This window comes from Aquila chrysaetos, chromosome 11, assembly GCF_900496995.4.
Source record: "Aquila chrysaetos chrysaetos chromosome 11, bAquChr1.4, whole genome shotgun sequence".
Lineage (NCBI taxonomy): Eukaryota > Metazoa > Chordata > Aves > Accipitriformes > Accipitridae > Aquila > Aquila chrysaetos.
In genome coordinates this window covers 30,956,058-30,974,187 of record NC_044014.1, presented here as the reverse complement: position 1 = coordinate 30,974,187, position 18,130 = coordinate 30,956,058, and the positions used below count along the sequence as shown (strand labels likewise).

Below are 18,130 nucleotides of genomic sequence, written 5' to 3'. Positions count from 1 at the left end.
AACAGTCACAGATGGGTTGGACCCTCACTGGTCCAACATTTCACTTTTGCCTGGGTGGGTGTTGAGATGCTGAAGTCCTGCCTGGAGAGCCAGGCCTGCGGGCAATGGAGCACAAAAACACTGGGGACTGGCCCAGGGCTCACCCCTCCTGTGTTTTTACACCAGTGTAATGCCAGTTGCTTCAGGAGACTTACATTGTGTGTTGGGCTCAAATAAAACGTAGGTTATTTGAATAAGCTTAAAAAACCCCGAAGAGATAAAATCAGGAAGTATGCAAATTATTTCCATGGTATTATTTGTTTAAAAATAACCTAGAGAATCTAGAGAACTTCCCATTGAGGTGAAGAACAGGACCTCCTGGAAAAGGGACCACTAGGATCTACCCCTTCATTCCAAGGGGGCCTGCAGGCATGGCTCCAGTACTACAAATAGTCAAGCTGGGCTATAAGGTACCCTGCCCAGCCAACACACTCTGCTGCTCGATGCCATTTGTTGGTTGGGGCAGAGTCACTCCAAGGCTTCAATAGTTTTGCCTGCACCTACGCTAACTTCTTCAGGCATAGCTTAGGTCCCCCTACATGCGATGGTGGTATATATGCCATGTGTTGTGTGCCAATACTTGACTGTCAAGAGAAGAGCATTTCCAGCAAATGCAGTCTAATAAGATTTTTCTTCTCTGTGGTTTCACCTCTGTTTAATAAACATTTTTGTTTGAATGAGAAAGCAAATGAATTCTGCCGCATTCTTCCTTTCTGCATCACTGTACTTGAAACATAATGTGGGCTAAGGACAAAAATGCTGCAGAAGCATCTTTTTGGAAATATTGACAGTGAATGCTTGGTAAGAAGTGAGCTCATACGTAGCATGCTAATTGTGTTTCTGAACAGTGATTAGATTAGGCTCTTCTTGAGTGAATTTAAGCAAACTAAGAAATATAGAAAGGTATAAAAAAAAGAACACTCATTTACCTGATTGTTACAAGCAACAATGATGTGCTCTGGTTCTGGCATTACGCTGCTTTTCTGGGCCACGAGTGTATCTTTGGTATGTCCTGGAAGACGATAGGAAGAAAAGAGTCCATAGTATTGCTTCATACAGAGAGGGTGACCAGACAGCTGTCCACGAGCAAAATCAACAGGTAAAGCATGGCTGGAGAGAGAGAAGGAGAAAAACAAAGCCGGAGGAAAAGAGGGGAGAGAGGGGAGAGAGAAACAGAAAGGAAAAGAAATCTAATCTGTCCTTTGTTCTGTTACAATTAGATCAGGTATGACACAAATTGAATAATAAAACGAGATTACAGTATAAGGGAAATAGATGAATTCCCATACCAAAGTTAAATACATCATTCCTGGCAGCCTCATGCATATTCATTAAGCAATTGCATTATCATCTAGTGGAAATGGAAAGAATAGCAGGTCACAAGCAGCTTTGCAATGTGCATGGGAAGCCTGCCTAGATGGGACCTCGGAAACCTGCCAGGACAGAAGTCAGCAAGAACAGCTGGAAAAGACGTAGCACCTTGAAAAAAAGTACTGACGAAATTCACTGCAAATCACAGTGGCCCTGTACTGTGCAGAGCAGTTACAGAGCGTGTGAGAGGGCATTTCTGTTTTCCACAGAGACTTGCTTATGGGCTAATCCTTACCTAGACCTATGGGGGAATAAGTGCTGAAAACCTATTCCATTTTTATTGGAAGGCACGTGAAAACAACACGTCCTAAAAGGCTTCTTTAGTGGCCAGAAAAAGAAAAACTAGTTATCACAATCATGATTATGGATTGTAAAATATCCCACTGACACTGTAGCAGGAAATAATGGTGCTGTCACTTGGGAGAGGCTGCAGAGACCACAGGAAGAAGACGATCTTGTAGCGCAGAGGTTTTCCCTCAGCAAAAGAGAACTAAGCTTCCAGCCTGCCAGAGAGGGGCAGGGGCAAAGAAGCACACAAGGAGGGTTACTGTCATACAGGTAACATTTTATGCTAGTTTATCTTGTTTAACTGTCTCTTTAGAACTGTTGCAGTTCTAAACCAGGGATATTCACTTTAGTTCCTGGCTCTCAAACTCTCTGCATCACTTATTTCCTTAATTTTTTTTGTTCCTTATCAGCAAAACAGGGTTATTAGCATTCTCCTTCTCCCACATTTTGCATAATGCAGAAATCCGCTTATATTTAACAGAGTTTTAAAGAGCATCTATGATGACCAAATATAGTGGAATAGCATGGTAGATTTAGACAAGACAATCTGTAATTATAGCAGTTAAGAAAGGCATTATTAATGCTGACTGATGGCACCAGAAAAATCTTGTACTGATTTAGCAGATGTCTGTGCAAGATCTTATAACTCTTTTACGTAAGCAAGTTAGGATTTGTTTGAAATATTTAATTCTGGCAACTGCATGGAATATCTGCACAGTTAAAATTAAATGCCTCGGTTTGGGCTGGAATATTGTGCTTCTGCATGTGGGATGATCCAAGAGAAGCTAGCAGTACACTCGCTGGTAGAAGTCCTTAACAGCAACAGGGAACTGAAAATGTTACAATTACGGTGTCCTCATAATTATACAGGAGGGGTGATAAGCAAACAGTAAGAACAATATGAGGACACAGTAGTGAGGATTTAAATGATTATTAATTTAAGACAAGCTAATCTGATCACAGGAGTCTTTGGATCTAGAGTAGTGAGGTCAAAATAGTAAGAATTTAAATTATCCTTTGTTTGAGCAATGTAGTTTCTTTATCTCATCTCAGATGCTGTCATATAAAGATGCAACGAACTACACTAGTACACAATAGCACTTCATAGCACACCACTGCTGGTCTATGCAGTTGCATTGCATATCTTGGACAAAAGCATGTTCTTAAATAAGTACCTCTTCTATACTTTCTGAGTAGCTGTCAGACTTTTGAAGTGAAAAATCAAACAGCCTCTTCCTCTTTCTTTTACCTAATTCATAGATGATAGGGGCTTCGTTGTTTGAATATGAACTTTGCCTTCCTCATCCAAATAAGCATTGCTTAAAACATATCGCATAGGCCTCTTGTATTTCCAGACAGGAAAATGACCCCTTCCCTATCACGGTGTGGTGTCCGTTGTGTTTGGCTCTCCACTGTTTCTATGCTTCGGGGAGCAGTGATTTCAGCAGTAAACTTGGAACATACTAGGTGAGGTTAAGAAGTGCTATGTAAAATGTTGTCATGAGCTACCTCATACAAGATTTAAACAACCATGGATTTCCCCTGTGTTTATACACAGAAAGTAGCAATGGCTTAAGTAACTTCTTATTTTTACTAGCCACTGAACCAGCCTGTCTGGGGTGAGGCTTCCTTCTCCTGGTGGGATGTGTTATTTCTTTTTTGGGGGGAGGGAGGCGGGGGGGCTGATGTTCTAAATGGAGGGTGCAGTACGTGGAAGGGGTACAGCATCCTGGCAGGTGTCCGGGCCAGGGAAGGTGTGCAGGCTGCGTAACTGCAGTGCTGCTGCTCTTTGGGTCTGGGGAGCACAGACCTCCTGGTGAGTTCTCAGTAGCCCTGTTAGGCAGATTGTGGGTGTCCTTTGGGCAGCACTGCACGTGCTAGAGTGATGACTACCAGGCATCAAAAAGAATCCTTCTCCAACCTGTTCGACTGCAGTAATAGAGCAGAAAGTGCATAAAAAATTGCTGAAGCGCTTGCCCTGAAACATGCTGGAGCCCCAGCCCTTCCAAATGGTGGAGAGGTGCAATGCAGCCTGACTTCGGGCATGTTAGAGCACCCTTGAATCAGAAGCCCTGCGGATACTCAAGCAGCAGATCTCCTTTTAAGCTACTTACGTGTCCAGTAAAGCTTTATAGTCTTGCACTCCTGAAATGAGATTGGCGGCAAACCTGCAAGTAGCAGATAGAAGTGACATCAGTCTTTTGTCATTTGGCAACACCGGGCTGTTTCTGAGAGACAGAGGAGAGCCTGAATGATTGATGACACAGCATAAGGAGAGAAAGTCTTCTGGCTTGGCAAGAAGAGGCCCCCGCCCCCACCTAAAACCTAAATTAATTCACGTCAAGAGAAATACAAAATCCTAGAGACGGTCCCTTCAAATGGTTAAACAGACTACCACAGGAGGAAGCCTGAAAGCATTTATTTAGAGAATGGGAGCAGAGGCTGAATATTTAATACAATCCTTAACGTGGGTTTCAATATCAATACTCATAAGCTGTCCAATTTATTAGAGTACTTCCTGTCCTAAGCAGATATTCTTTCTGCAGAGCTGTGGACAGGTGTATTATTTCCTGACACTGCCCATTTGCACTGTGTCTGAAAGGGAGGCTCTGAGAAAAATATTTCCTTGTTAAAGCACGTGCATTAGAAAATGCAAAGTGGAGGTTTTTCAAGAGCTGTGTGCACGATAAATTTAGTCAGTAATGAATGGAAGCATTTATAGTTATGTTTAAAGTAAAGTAAAAAGATGCATTGGCTGTCTACGCAAAATGTTAGAATAACACATATCGGCTTCAAGGTTCTGGCTGTTTTATAATAGCATAAATTCACATGCAGTTAATTCTTTCAGTAATGAGCAGCTAGAGAGTGCTAAAAGCAAAGAGGAAAATTGCACTATATGAAGGTAGATTTGATCTGGTTTACTGTTTTAAAAGGAGAAAATGTTTTAGCAAAGGCTGAAGAGTGGAATCCTGTTTTAAGGGTGTCTGGAGAGGTATATTCTGTGCTTGGCTACTTGCTTACCTCTTCACTTTTTAAATGATTGTAATTGCCCACAACAGCTCAAAGGAGAAAGGTCAGTTCAGGGCTGGGAAGAATGGGCCTGAAGGAAGCAGTGTTCCTGGGGAAGAATGTTTTCCGAATTCTTATTCTTAGATCCCTTGTGTTTCTGGTGCCCTTTTGGGCACCCAAGAGGGACAGTTTAATGCCAGTGTGGCCTTTTCAGTTTGCAGGGTGGCTACGAGTCATAGTGATGGCACGTTAAAGATTGTTTTCATTCAAACAATGTGTCGGAAATTAGTATTTCTTTTTTCCATTGCAAAATGGTTTGCTTGAATTATACAATGAAAAGCTTTGCAAATATTCCTTTGAAAAGTTATAAATCCCTTGGCATTTTTTTTTTTCATGCAATAAACGTAATGACACTTTTATTTCTGAGTATCAGCATGAGTAACCCCAGAAACACTGCCCTCAGTCAGCAGACCTAGTATGAAATCATTTAATGGTTACAGCCCTTTTTTTAAAAATGAAACTTGATTGTCTTTTTGCAAAAGCAGTACATTTAAAATATCCTTTCATTTAGCAAAAGCTGCAAAGTCGTAGTACATTACCTCAGCTGGTCATTTACGTCCTTGAAATACTGACGAGCAAAGATAATTGCTGGGCTGGAATTGACTGGAAGAGCTAGCCGGTTGTTGAGGTACATGTCATCCAACCAGTAGTTAAACACCTAAGGGAAGGGGACATGAAATCTTAAAGCTATGAACAACACGCAGAAGGGCAGGCTGGGGGTGAGGGGAGAGTGCTTGGTGCTCCTGGTGTCCTGCAAGGGCTCTGATTAATGGAGCTGCTGAGCATTTTCAGTCTGGGCTCTGTGACCTCAGCTCAGCTGAAATCAGCCGCAATTCCATAATCCTATTTTTCAATCAATGGCAATTTACAGTGTGTTCCATTAAAAAGTAAACAAGCTCCATATCGTGGCATTTTGGGTATTTTCTTGTTTGCTTCTCTCTACAACAAAAAAGTGTTTGAATACAACATGCTAACTGCTGACTCTTGAATAGTGATTGGGATATATTTAAGGGACGGAAAGAATTTTACTAGTGATGGCTTTCCTCGGGGGGCTTCAAATACTTGTAAGTCATGCCAAGATGCTCTGTTGTTAGCCATCAGACACTGTCCTGTAGCAAGACAGAGTGGGAAAAGAATTTCCCGAGCCTAATGGTTCGGTCTTGCAGATACTGGCATGTGGATAGGGCCCCTGGAGAATTCCCTCTGTGTCCACTGACACAAATGTAGATTACTGATGCTTGACCCAGACAGACACAAGTATTAAATTTCTAACCATTTTTATTGAAAACACAGATGTACGGTAACCGTATTCTTTCATGTCTGAGCAGAGTTTGAAGAATCATTATTTGGAAAATAGAGGCTTTCATAAAAAGATCAAATGGTCTTTCAGAGTTTAGCGGGCATGCTTTGCATGTAGTAACTATATAAAACAACAAAATTATGCAAAAATAATTACGAATGCATGCATCAGTTGAAAAAGTTTTCCTCTGAGATATTTCATTGCTGTTAGAACAGATGCTTCCCCCACAGTCTCTGGAGTCTTCAGGAGGACAGGCTAGAGCTGTACTCCTGGCAAGTTAAATTCTAAATAAAAACATTTCTAGTTTATCTTAAGAATCAGGTATTTAATTTTAATAACTGGTATTTAAAGTTGAGACGTTTCAGAAAACGTTTATACATCCTTCCACTGTAATTTTCACGGTATAAGTGGTTAAATGAACAGTTGTCTCCTGGATTGTTATTTGTTATCAGGAACACTATTTAAGTGATGGCTAATTTAGCCACCAAAACCATGAAGTTCTACGATCAGAATAACAAAACGAGATTCAGCAGCATTAGTGGAGCCCTCAGACTATGGCAACAAGTAGTTCGGAAATTAAGTGCTGCTTTTAAAATAAAAGCACTGCCAGTACTACTGTTGCCTTTTTTTCTGACTACAGCAGCAATTTGATGGAGTTTTCTTGTGGGTCACACAACTGAAAAGTTATGGGAGAACCACATTTCACTGATATCAGTAGCAAGCCTGCAGGATTTCACTGAATCCATGAAACTATTCGGTGTCTCTCTTCCTTGCTGGGACGGAAGGACTTCAATGAAATCAGTGCTTTTAGTTTTCAGCTGCCATATTCTAACGGTTAATGCAGGCAGGATGAACTGTGACTTTGTGGAATGATAAAATCTATTTTATCTATGGCTTATTTAATTTTCCTGTCTTGGGAAGCAGAAAGCTGGACTTTTTTAAAGGCTAAGGTCTCAGCACGGTCTATGTGAGATATATATATACATGTATGTGTATATTTGACAAAGTAAGTACTTCAGGGTAACTACACCGGTATGGTGTGACAATGAATGGCAAATAATAGTTTAATTTAAAAAGAGTAATTCCTACCCTAAAGTGTTCCATTCCAGAATAATTCGACTGGATCAGAGCTTTGGCTAGATGGGTATGCAAGGCACTTTTTATAGCACTATCAGAAAGCATTTTTCATTTTAATAAAAACTCTAAATCCCATAATTAAAGGGAAAGGAAGAAATTACATCCAAAAAGGATGTAAAATAGTGCTTCCTAGAGGTAGAGCTGACACCTGTGTGCATGCACCTGAGATGCATGAATTCCCTCATTTATGTCAACAAACTGTTGATCTGAAAACATAACAATGACATGGATTTTGACATAATTTGAAAATTATAGCCTAATTATGTCTGAAATATTAATTCCCTTTGGTAGAATCTGTGGTGACCCCTGTTTGTATTGACCCACTGAAAGAAAGCAGTGATCACCTACAGAACATCACAAAGAGTTTGTAAATGAGCATCATCCAACACAGCAATTATTCCTCATCTGCATTTGCTTACCCAGTTCGTTGTCTTTTCCCTTCTTTCCTGGAGGATTTGCTGCAAAGATTCCCCCAGGCCTCCTGCAATTCCAAACTGCTCCACAATGACCTTGGTCTTTCTAAATTGCTCCTCTGGCACCAAGTGTTTCATGCACTGTAGGTACATGCGTAAGGTCTGTTGTAGTGGTGGGACTGGAAGTTTTGGCACTGCCTAATCATAAAAAAAAAAAAAAAGAAATTAGCAAGTAATTCTAATTGTTCCCAAACTGTCCTCTTTTTTTTTATTATTTTTTTCTTCTGTTGCTGATCAATACATTGTGTCCCTTTTTTAATCCATTTATTCTGTTTTAGTAGTTGAGATGCCCGATTACTGCACATGTAATTGTGTGACTTCAGTGGAGTTTCATTAGGTCTTAAAGTGCCTGGATTTTAGGACATAGTATGTGGCTGCATGCAATACTGAAGCAGTGGTAGCTCTCCGGTAGCTCTATTTGTAGGCCTTTGGCCAATGAGGATTTCAAATGGATAGGCCAGGAAACTAGTGGAAAACAGGAAAATATTCCCTGGTAAAAATTCTAGAAATCCTAGGACAAACGGGCAAATAGGCAGGATGCAAGCATATAGTCTGAGCTAGACTCTAGGAAATCTTCAAATACATTAGAGCATAATAAAATAATGCATTAAGAGAAGGTATTTCTTTAGTAAAGAAGTGCATTTAGCTTGTGATCAGTAAAACCGTGGGTTAATACTTGTCTGATTGGTAATATGACTGGTTATAAAATTGCAGAAATAGGAAACATGCAGATCTACCTCTTTATTAGCCCTGACTACATACAATCTTCAATAAACCTGTTTTTTACCCTGCCAAACCTCTGCTGTCAGCCAGTCTGGAACCCTCCTAGAAGGCTTGATAAAACATTTCTGTTTATACTTGCTTTATCCTTATCCTGTTTGGAGCAGGAAACCAATAGTATCTGGGAAGAAAACAATCTCATGCTGTCCATGCAGTTAAGCTTCCTTTGTTTTTTAATGTAGAATTAAACAAGTGAAGTGTAATTAGTCATATAAGAGCCAGAGAAATTATGGGAGCAGTGGGAAAATCAAGCAAGGAGGTACTCCATGAAAGACTGGGAAATTGCAAGAGGCTGTGATGCTCCAAGCATGGTTCCTCAGGGAGGTGGACGTGTCTCCCAGTTGAGAAACGGTCACCTAATTCAGCTGTGCTTGTCTATTAGTGATTAGTGTAGACCATAAACTTTTGGAGGGTTTACGTCTCTGATTTTTGACTGTCTCCTAAAGCAGGTAAAGTTCAGATTTTTTTTTTACTAGCTCTTGATGTAATAGACAGTCGTTTTCACAGGATCGCAGGATAATAGCGTGATTTCGGTTGGAAGAGATGTCTGGCAGTCGCCTAGACCCACCTGCTGCTCAGCGCAAGGCGAGCCGCAAACTTCTTCGCTAGCGCATGCAGAGAGGGAGGGCGTGGAGGAGGTGCTCTGAACAGAAGGCAGGGAGCGGGGTCCTCCGAGCTCAAATACCAGTTCTGCCTTTTGACAGCCACAGAAAAGTCAGTGCTGCATTATGTTTCCCTATCTAGAAAGTGAAGACTTCAGATACTCATAAAAAGTGTCATAGGATTACCTGTTATTAATGGAAATGCAAATCTGTTTTCGCCTGGATCTCAGAAATAAAAGAATGGTAATTCTACAATTTCAAGCTATCTTTAGTCAGGGCATATCTCTTCTGTCATTGATTTCTTGGTCAGTGGAAACAGATGTGCCAAATAGTATTTCTTTCTGATACCTGGCTTTGGCCTTATCTTTCTGGGTAAGGTTACTGTACAGTTTATGACTCTGCTTAGGAAAAAAGCTTTTAAATCCAAAGGGTTGACTACTTACAGGCATATACATCCGGAATCTTTTAAACCGGCTTGAAAATGAATCATATATGATAGTTTGATAGTTCTGTACTATTAAGAAATAATTACATGCCATCTCTGTGTAGTAATGCATCTGCTGTTGTGTAAAAATATTTCACTTACTGGAATTCTTGACAGGATGTTGGGATGAACAGTGTATTTGGATATGAGAAGCACTAATGTTAGATCAAAGTTCATGATTATAAACTGCTGCAGGATAACTAGTGTTGCCTAAAATGAGCTTGGTTTACAATTATATTAATTTGCATTAATTTACAGCATTAAAAGTTGTTAAGTCATCTGTCTTCAACCTATTTTTTTCCTTTTTTTCTTTTTGTTTTCCCAGAAGCAGTCACTTACTGTCTCATCTTTACTGCAAGTATCTTTCTCTTTCTTCTGCATGTTTTTTTCTAGGACAGGCATTCCTGCATTTCTTTTGATATCTTTTGTTGAGGACAGAAATTGAAGCCACTTGGGGGCACTTATGGAGCCTCACGCCTCAGTTCTGGAAATAGAAAAGATTTAAAGTCCAGTCAGTACCCATTATTTATAACCAAAATGTACATGGGGAGTATTCCCTGCGCAAGCATACACAGAAGCTTCAGAATGCAAAACTGAAGAGAAATAGAAATACAACATTCAAAAGTAGCTGAACTGAGCCCCGTGGAGATTGCTCTGACATTGTTTGTCTCATTTCGCTATAAATTTCTTTATCCAGAACTATCTGATGCACATAAATGGTCCCTTCTCAGCATAGTTTATTTTGTCACTCTAATTTACTTCACAATGCATTGTGCTGTGATGTGCACGCTTTGTATTACTGTTATATGTTAGCTGGAGGAAAGAGGTGACTTTTCTTTGAATGTACTTACGTCGACACAGGTAATAGTAAGGTTGCAGTTTTCTATCTAAGGATCTTACGTGTCCTCCCTTTACCATTTTATATGAAAGCACCACAGTCTTTAAATGTATTTGTCATTGCATGGTTCCATGGACACAGTGAGGTGCTGTCATCTCCCCTTTTAAGGTGTGGAAGCTGTGGAAAGGAGCTTGATGGAGTCGTGCCTTTCTCCCCTGAGGCTAGAAGCTCGCAGGGTGCCAGTGCTTTGGGGCATAGCTCTGGGCTGGGGGACCCTGTGAACCTGCCTAGGCTGGCAGGCTGGCTGTGGGAGGACTGGGAGGGGTGGCATACACTGCATTTGAGCTGCTTCGCACAGCAGCCTTTCCAAATAGCATATACCTATCCAGGGAGATGGCTTAACCTGCCAAAAGTCACAGAAGTCATCTGTGACAGAGCAAATGCTTCCACTTGTGTCTCTCTGGTATTGTGCTTATCCTGGTTTTCACTTCTAAAGATGCCTCTCATTCCTTTTCTGTACGAGAATAAGCTATATGACACACATATTTCTTCGGATATAATAGTGCCCACACCAAGCAGTTGTCCTTCAATTACGGTGGTACAGCTAAAGCAGAGTAAGTTCTTGTGTTCAGTCAGGTCTTGACAGATCACAGGTTTTTTGTTTTTTTTTTTTTTAAATTACTTTGCACTGTCTGTATGCAAAATATAAAAGACAACATGTGTTGACTAAGTAGAAAAGAACGTCATATTTCCTTTCTGAAACCCTTGGGACTATACATTCAGGGCACTTGAATTATTTCATTATTTCATTATTCACTTCTACAACAGCTTTTAAGAACAATTTGGATAAAAACCTACAGTGTCTGAAAGTGAGATGAAGAGTTTTGTTTAGCGATGGGCAGGGATGGCTGTGCATTATTCCTCCCCTGAGGAATCGGCTTTGCTAGTCCAGCCTTGCGGCTTCAGCGTGGCTCTGTCCGTGTGTACGTGGTCACTGACACCTTGTGTTGATCCTGTCTCCCCCCTGTCCCGCACTGGCTGCCAGCAGGGCCATGTGCTGTGAAGGAGGTTGTATAAGGTTGAGAGATGTCCCTGAGGCCCTGGAATGAGCCACACAGCAAACTCATGTTGATCTGTCATCTGCTCACGATTTCAACCCAGGTGAGAGACGATTTCCCTCACGGAAAGGCCACATTAACCCGCTGCGCTGCTCCGCTCCCTCCTGTCTGCTGCGCAGGTCTCATCACTTAGCCGTGCACTGCACTCTATTCCTAGCAACGCAGGTTCAAAGCACTCCAAAAAACGGACACATCCTGTAACTCTTGGAAGACTGCGGCTTTACCAGTTGTTTATGGGCTGGCCTTAGCTCCCCACCGGTGTTCAAACACAGAGCAGCCATTTTGTCTTCAGAGCCCCTAAAGGCAAAATCCTGCCGGTATTCTTCTCGCTGGGACTTTTGCTCTTTCTTTCCTTATGTTTTTTATCAAACTGCACTATGGAGTCACACTGACTACAAGTCCATACTGGCTCTGTGTCTGTGGGAAATGCTACTAGTAACAGACTCCCCTATCTGTAAAATGAGTGTGATAAAGAGTTCAGGGGTGGTAGCCTGAACTGTACTTTTCTCTGTCATGGGGATGAACTGAGGCTTTGTCTCTGGTTCAAGCACTGCCAGCTTAGCATCACACCCAATCCTGTATTTGCCTAAGAAAGGACAAGGAAACTGACACAAGAGAAAATCCTGCAGAAATTCAAGATGACTTCAAAGTTGCTTGCCGGAATGGCTGTAAGGTGCACTGTCAAAGTTACTAGGCAAAAAAAAAAAAAATAATCCTAGCTGTTTTTATTTACAGCTGGCTTAGCTGGAGGGCCGGGGTGAGGAGCTTAGCAGGGTGGCTGCGAGTCACGGCAGGCTGGGGAGCCTGGTGGCCTTCCCCACAGCTCAAAGCAGCAGCTCAAATCCACAACAAAAGGCACTGATCTCTCCGTTAGCAGATAGCAGAGAAGGACTGAAATAAGCCCCTGTGCTTATACTCGAGTTCTCCGTACATTGTGGGCTCGGGAGGCAGCTTGCAACATATACCGTCGTTGGGGCGTTACACTCAGCCCCCATCTATTCCTCCTCGCTCTCAGTGTTATCAGGAAGATAACCTTAAAGTTCTCGGGCATCTCTCCTTAAAGTCAAGAGGAACGCAGGCGTTATCGGGAATACACGTGTGCAGGGCGCACTGCTGCGGCCGTTGACGTTACGAGCGGAGCCCGGAGCCGCCCTGTCGCCTGCCGCCGGCTCCCTGCGGGCCGCAGCAGCGGCGGGGCCCGTCGGGGAGCGCTCACGCTCCGCCGGTGCCGGCGCGCCCCGGGACCTCCCCGCGCCTCAGCCCCCGGGCCGGGGGGGGGGGGGGCCCTTCCCTCCCGGACCGCCCGTCGCGGCGGGACCCGCGGGCGGCGGCAACGGGGCGGCCCCGCGGGTGCCGCCGGCGCCGCGGAGTTGGGCGAGGGGAGCCCTCTCGGCTCGGCTCCGCTCCGCGCCGCGGGACCCGCCGCCCCCGCTCCCAGGCCCGCGGCTTTCCCTCCCCGGCGCTTGCGGCCGCGCCGTCGGGGCCGCGGGGAAGCGGGGGGGCGCGCAGCCCGCCCGCCCGTACCTGCTCGTCGGGGCGCTCCGGAGCGGCTCCCGGGCGGGCTCCGCGCGTCGCGGCGGCTCTGTCCCAGGAACCGCCGCCTCCTCCGCGGCCAGGTCCCCTCTGGGCGGGGGCGTGCGGAGCGCGGCTCGTCCCCGCCACCGCCTGGCTCCTCCCCGCCCCGCGCCCCCGGCGCCGCCCGGCCCGGCCCTGCCCGCCCCTCCCGCTGCGCGCAACAGGCGCTGCCGCCCGCCGCGCCCGGGCCGCGCCGCCGTCGGCCTGCCCCTTCTGCGGGCCGTGCTGGCGGCGGCACCGGCACCGGCGCCGGCTCGCCCCGTGCCGGCTGCGTCCCGGGAGGGCGGGCGGGAGGAGCCGGGCGGAGCCGGGCTCGCCCGCGCCCTTACCGCCGTCGGGGTCAGCCTAGAAGCTCCCCGGCGGCGGCAAGGGGAGCCCCCGAGGGTCACGGCTCTCGGTGACCCGCGCTGCCGCGGGGGGTTGTCGCCGGTGGCGGGCAGTGTCGCCGCGGGGCATCCGCGGCTCCTGAAAGCTCCGTGGCCGAACGGGGCGGGCGGCGCTGCCGGTGGGCTGCCGGCACCGCGGCCGGGAGGGGCGGCGGTGGTCTCGGGAGGGGCCCGGGCTCCGCGGGAGCTGCCCTGGGGCCGGCAGCCGCGGCGGACCTGCGCCCGGGCGGGGGCGGGGGCGGCCCGGGGCGACGCCGCCGTTGCCGCTTTAGCGCAAAGAGAGCGGCTGCGGTTTAGGGAAGCGGGGCTCAGCCCCTACCGCGGCGGCCGTTGCTCCGTCGCCAAACCCGCCGGGCCAAAGCACCGTCGCCGTGTTTTCGCGAGTTTTGCGCCGCCTGAGCAGCGACCCGGCCGACCCGACAGGAGCTGCGGCGCGGCGGGGCCGCGCGTCCCGCGCAGCCCGGCGGAACCCACGAGCGGTTTCTCCGCGTCTCCTTCGCGGCACCCAGCTCCCCACGGACGGGCGGAAGCCCTTTCGTAGTGGCTGTGGCCGTTTATACAAGTTTCCCCCCCCCTCTTGAGACGATAAGTAACTTATTTTGTTTCCTAATGAGCTAGGAATTTAAATAAACGATTTTCTTTTCTATCAGGATAAATTTACAGGGCGAAATACGCATTCTGGTTCCACTCTGGTTGGATTGAAGTTTTCCACTTTGTGCAAAGGTTTGAATGAAGCACTTCACCTATCTTTTGTTCTGTTTAATCCCCGTCGGCCACACTGAGCCGGGCACGTTGCAATTGGGGCAGCTTTCAGCACCAAGAAAGGCGTTTTCCAGTGTTGTGTCTCTAACTGCTGGTAATGTAATTTTATTCGAATATTCGAAAATTGAAATTCATGATTATGAGAATTAAAATTAAATTCGCGTGAGAATATGAGGAGCTGCTTTTAGGCAATCGATAGCATGTTTACAATGCGACGTTGCTTGCTTGGACCCGTTAATGTATGTTTTGAGGAATGAATGAGAACAATTTTTACCAGGGTTTTCTCCCGGGCAATTTTGGTAACCCATGACGTTTGTGTTATGAGGACTTGTTACCGTAGGGGTTACACTGAGCACAACCAGCTCCCTCCCTCAAGCAGCCCTCAACAATGAAACAAAGACAATCGATCCCCTTCAATTCCATTTATTCAGATCGTATTATTCTTGTAGTTTGGACTTCAACGTAATACAGCATATTGCACTTACCAGAGAGCAGCACAACAGAAAAAGTACAATACTTCAGTTTATTCCCAAGGAAGAATAAGATGTTGTGATAGTTGTTGCTCTTCTTAAATATATGAAACCAACTGAAAATCTAAGTATATGTACACAAGGTTTACTAAGTCCCTGAATATGCCATTCAAAATTTTACACAGACTTTTTTGCTTTTCTTATATTTTTTACAGAGATATACAGTATGTCACACACAGTTTCAGCTTGAGAAAACTTTGCACAGTTATACCCCAGCTACGAGGCTGTTGGGTTTTTTGTTTTGTTGTTGGTTTTCATGGAAGGATCCCCCCCAGATTTATGCTGATGATTATTCGGATAATTTTCTGCAGGCTTGTCCCCCCGCTCCCCACCCCCTCCACCTAGCCAGAATGCTGAAGGAAATACCAATTAAAAATAAGTCTAGAAGAAGAAAGCCATTACATCATGACAAAGGTTAAACTGTATATATTGCACATCGGTACAGAAACATAATGCAGTAACGCTTTCATCGCCGCCTTTCCCTCTCTCCCGCATGCCCCTCCTTGCTCCCGGGGCTGGGCCGCGTGGGGGAACCTAACTGTACTCGTAGTCTGACGAGTCCTCCTCGGACACCCCTGTCAGGTCTCTGCGGTAAGAGTCCATGCCGTTCTCCTCCATCTCGCCCGCTGGCCGGAGGGTTTTGCCCACGCCTTTGCGCTCCTCCATTTTGATGGTGTCGTAGAGTCCCTTAGGTCCTTCTTCAAGGAGGATGTTCCTCTCCGAGTGAGAGGGTTTCATTTGGCAGACGTTTTTGAGGAAGAGGAGGACAGGGGCGTAAAGCACGTTGGCGAGCCCCATGCCCAGGTTGAGCTGTGCGAAGCCCATAGTGTGCACGATCTGGCCGGCCACGATGGGCCCCAGGGCGTACGCCACAGAGTAGGAGATGTCTGCGATGGCGTAGACGCTGCCGTAGACAGAGACGTGGCGCACGTCCACCAGGAAGGCCAGGGTGGGCAGCAGGGCCGTGTCCACCAGGGCGATGCCGAAGCAGATGCCGCAGAGGGGAACGATGACCTGCCCAAAATTCCTGCAGGCTGGCACCAGGCAGGAGCTGGCGCCGATGACGGCCATGCCCAGGGCCCCGTAAAACCACTGGAGGTGGGGGTACGCGGCGGCCAGCCGGACGGTGACGTAGACGCCCAGCACGTGGGGGAAGAAGGCGGGCAGCCAGGTGAGGCCCACCTCCCACTCGCTGGCCCCCATGGACTCCTTCATCCAGTTGGCGATGGTGGGCTCCAGGAAGGCCAGGGGGATGTTGCAGGTGGCCAGGGCCCCCGCCACCACGGCGATGTAGGGGTCGACCATGAGGCGGTGGATGGGGGTGCCGACGGGCATGTTGGCCCGCGCCCCGGCGGCGCAGGGCGGCGCCAGGGCCAGCAGCAGCAGCCCGTCGAGCAGGCAGACGCAGGCCAGCACCAGGAAGGGCACCCGCTTGCCGGCGAACTCGTAGAGGACGCCGCCGAAGGGGGGGGGCGGCCAGGCTGCCGAAGGAGATGCAGGCCAGCGCCGTGCCCAGGGCGCGGCTCCGCGCCGGCTCCTCGGCGTAGCGGTCGGCGATGAGGGCGATGCCGGCGGTGTCGGCGAAGGCCGAGCCCAGCCCCTGCAGGCTGCGCGCCGCGAACAGCGTCGCGTAGTTCTCCGCGAAGGCGAAGGTGGCGGTGGAGAGGAACATGACGGCCAGCCCGGCCAGCAGCGGCGCCTCGTAGCCCACGCGGTCGATGAGGGTGCCGCTGAGCGGGTTCACCAGCAGCTGCAGCATGGCCTTGGAGGCGAACAGCACCCCGATCTGCACGTCCTCGTTGCCCCCCGCGGCCGGCGGGTACCGCGGCCGCAGGAGGCTCCGGTTGCCGCCGCCGCCGCCGCTCTCGTTGCCCCCCGCGGGCGCGAACGGGCCGGCGGCGTCCCCCCCGCCGCGCATCGCCGCGATGTAGTCGGGGATGATGGGCACGATGACCATGTAGAGCATGTTGTCCAGCAGCAGCGCCACGCACACCACCACCAGCAGCAGCCGCCGCTGCCGCCGCGCCTCCCCCATGGCGGTGCCCAGCCGCCGCCGCCGCTCGCCCACCGCCTCCGAGAGCCGCGCCACGGCGGCCCGCGCCCGGCCCGCGCCCCCCGCCTCCGACATGGCCCTCAGCGCCGCCGCCGCCCCGCCGCCGCCCGCATGGGGCACGGCAGGGGCGGCCCCGCCGCCTCCGCCGCCCGAGCCGCCGCCGCCGCTCACCTCCCGGCGGCCGCCGCCAGCCCGCGCCGCCGCTGCGAGGCGGCTCCGAGGGGCCGGCCCTCCATCACCACACTAATAAGCGCCGCGCACGGAAACCCCACCCGCCCCCGCCCCCGCGCCGGCCCCGCGCCCCCCCCCCCCCCCGCCGGCCCGGCCCCGCCGCCCGCCCTCCGCGCCCCGCCCGCCGTACCGCGCCGGCGGCGGCGCCAGCCCTGCCCGGCCGCGGGAAGGGGGCTGCGGGGCGGGGGGGCGCCGCCGGTCCCTGCCCGCCCCGGGGATGCGCCTGCGGGGGGCGGCGGGGAGACGGCGCCACCCCCGAGGCGGGGGTCCGCCGGCAGCTCTCACCGCCCCGACGGCGCGGCTGCCCGCGGCCCCCGCGCCCCCGGCAGCCCCCCGGAACCCCTCGCTCCGTCGTTTCCCTCCGGGCCCGGGCGGCGCAGGGGCGGGCGGGCCGGGTCCGACGTGCGCCCGCCGGCGCTGCGGGCAGCGGTCCCGTCTCCTCGCGGCCCCGCGCCGCAGTTGCCCTGGCGGGGCGGTCCGGACCCCGGCTGGCCCGCGGGGGTCGGGGATTACCGGCTCGGCCCCTGCGCGGTGCGAGCCGCGAAGGCCCCCTCCGCCCCCGCGCCGGGGACGCAAGGAACCGCCGCCCCCTCCCTGGCCGCCCTGTGCCTCCGCGGCGCAGCCCGCGCCCACCGGCTGCCGCCGTCTAACCCGAGAGCTGCTCGCCGGCGCTGGCCGCCGACAGCCGGCGCAGCTCCCCCGCCCGGGACGCCCCCCGACGGCGTGGCCGGGCCAGGGCAGGGCGCGGGGGCGCCCGCGGAGACCCGGGGGCTAACCGGGTCCGGGGCTAGACGGGGCCGGGGTGAGCCCTGCCCCTCCTCAGGGGGTGGGTGCCCCGCCGGGGACAGCGCTCCCACCGAGGACACCGCTGAAGCTGCGCTGGAAAGCAGAGAGCGACACAGTAACCGTCTTCCTGCTGCCTGCGTGCCTACCGCTCAGACAAACGCCAGGGAAATAGTCTCAGAAGTGCGGTGGTATTACGTACTTCCCGCATTTTGCCGGGCCAGTGCTGCAGCGGGAAGCCCTGCGGAGCCAGGGGTCTCTCTCGGTGCAGAGGCTTCGGTATTGGGAAGACACTTCTTCACTAGCATAAA

The 18,130-nt window shown here is 49.8% G+C and overlaps 2 protein-coding genes across 3 annotated transcripts in view; both read right to left on the bottom strand.

Annotated features, from left to right (window-relative positions):
* The window catches only part of CHAT (choline O-acetyltransferase), a 42,610-nt gene extending 29,435 nt beyond the window's left edge, over positions 1-13,175 (bottom strand). For both annotated transcript variants that reach the window (XM_030030984.1, XM_030030983.1), the window contains exons 1-6: positions 13,024-13,175; positions 9,883-10,027; positions 7,624-7,815; positions 5,307-5,425; positions 3,813-3,866; positions 969-1,149 (exon numbers count right to left, since the gene is read on the bottom strand). In XM_030030984.1, the coding sequence (XP_029886844.1) occupies positions 969-1,149; positions 3,813-3,866; positions 5,307-5,425; positions 7,624-7,815; positions 9,883-9,945 (609 nt within the window). In that variant the 5' untranslated portion in view covers positions 9,946-10,027; positions 13,024-13,175. The remainder of the gene's footprint in view (positions 1-968; positions 1,150-3,812; positions 3,867-5,306; positions 5,426-7,623; positions 7,816-9,882; positions 10,028-13,023) is intronic.
* Positions 13,176-14,629: 1,454 nt separating this feature from the next.
* SLC18A3 (solute carrier family 18 member A3) lies at positions 14,630-17,042 on the bottom strand. The gene is given in 2 exon segments (XM_030031515.1): positions 14,630-16,222; positions 16,224-17,042. Coding segments are annotated over 2 exon segments (1,593 nt in total). The 5' UTR covers positions 16,881-17,042; the 3' UTR covers positions 14,630-15,286.
* Between the last annotated feature and the right edge of the window lie 1,088 nt (positions 17,043-18,130).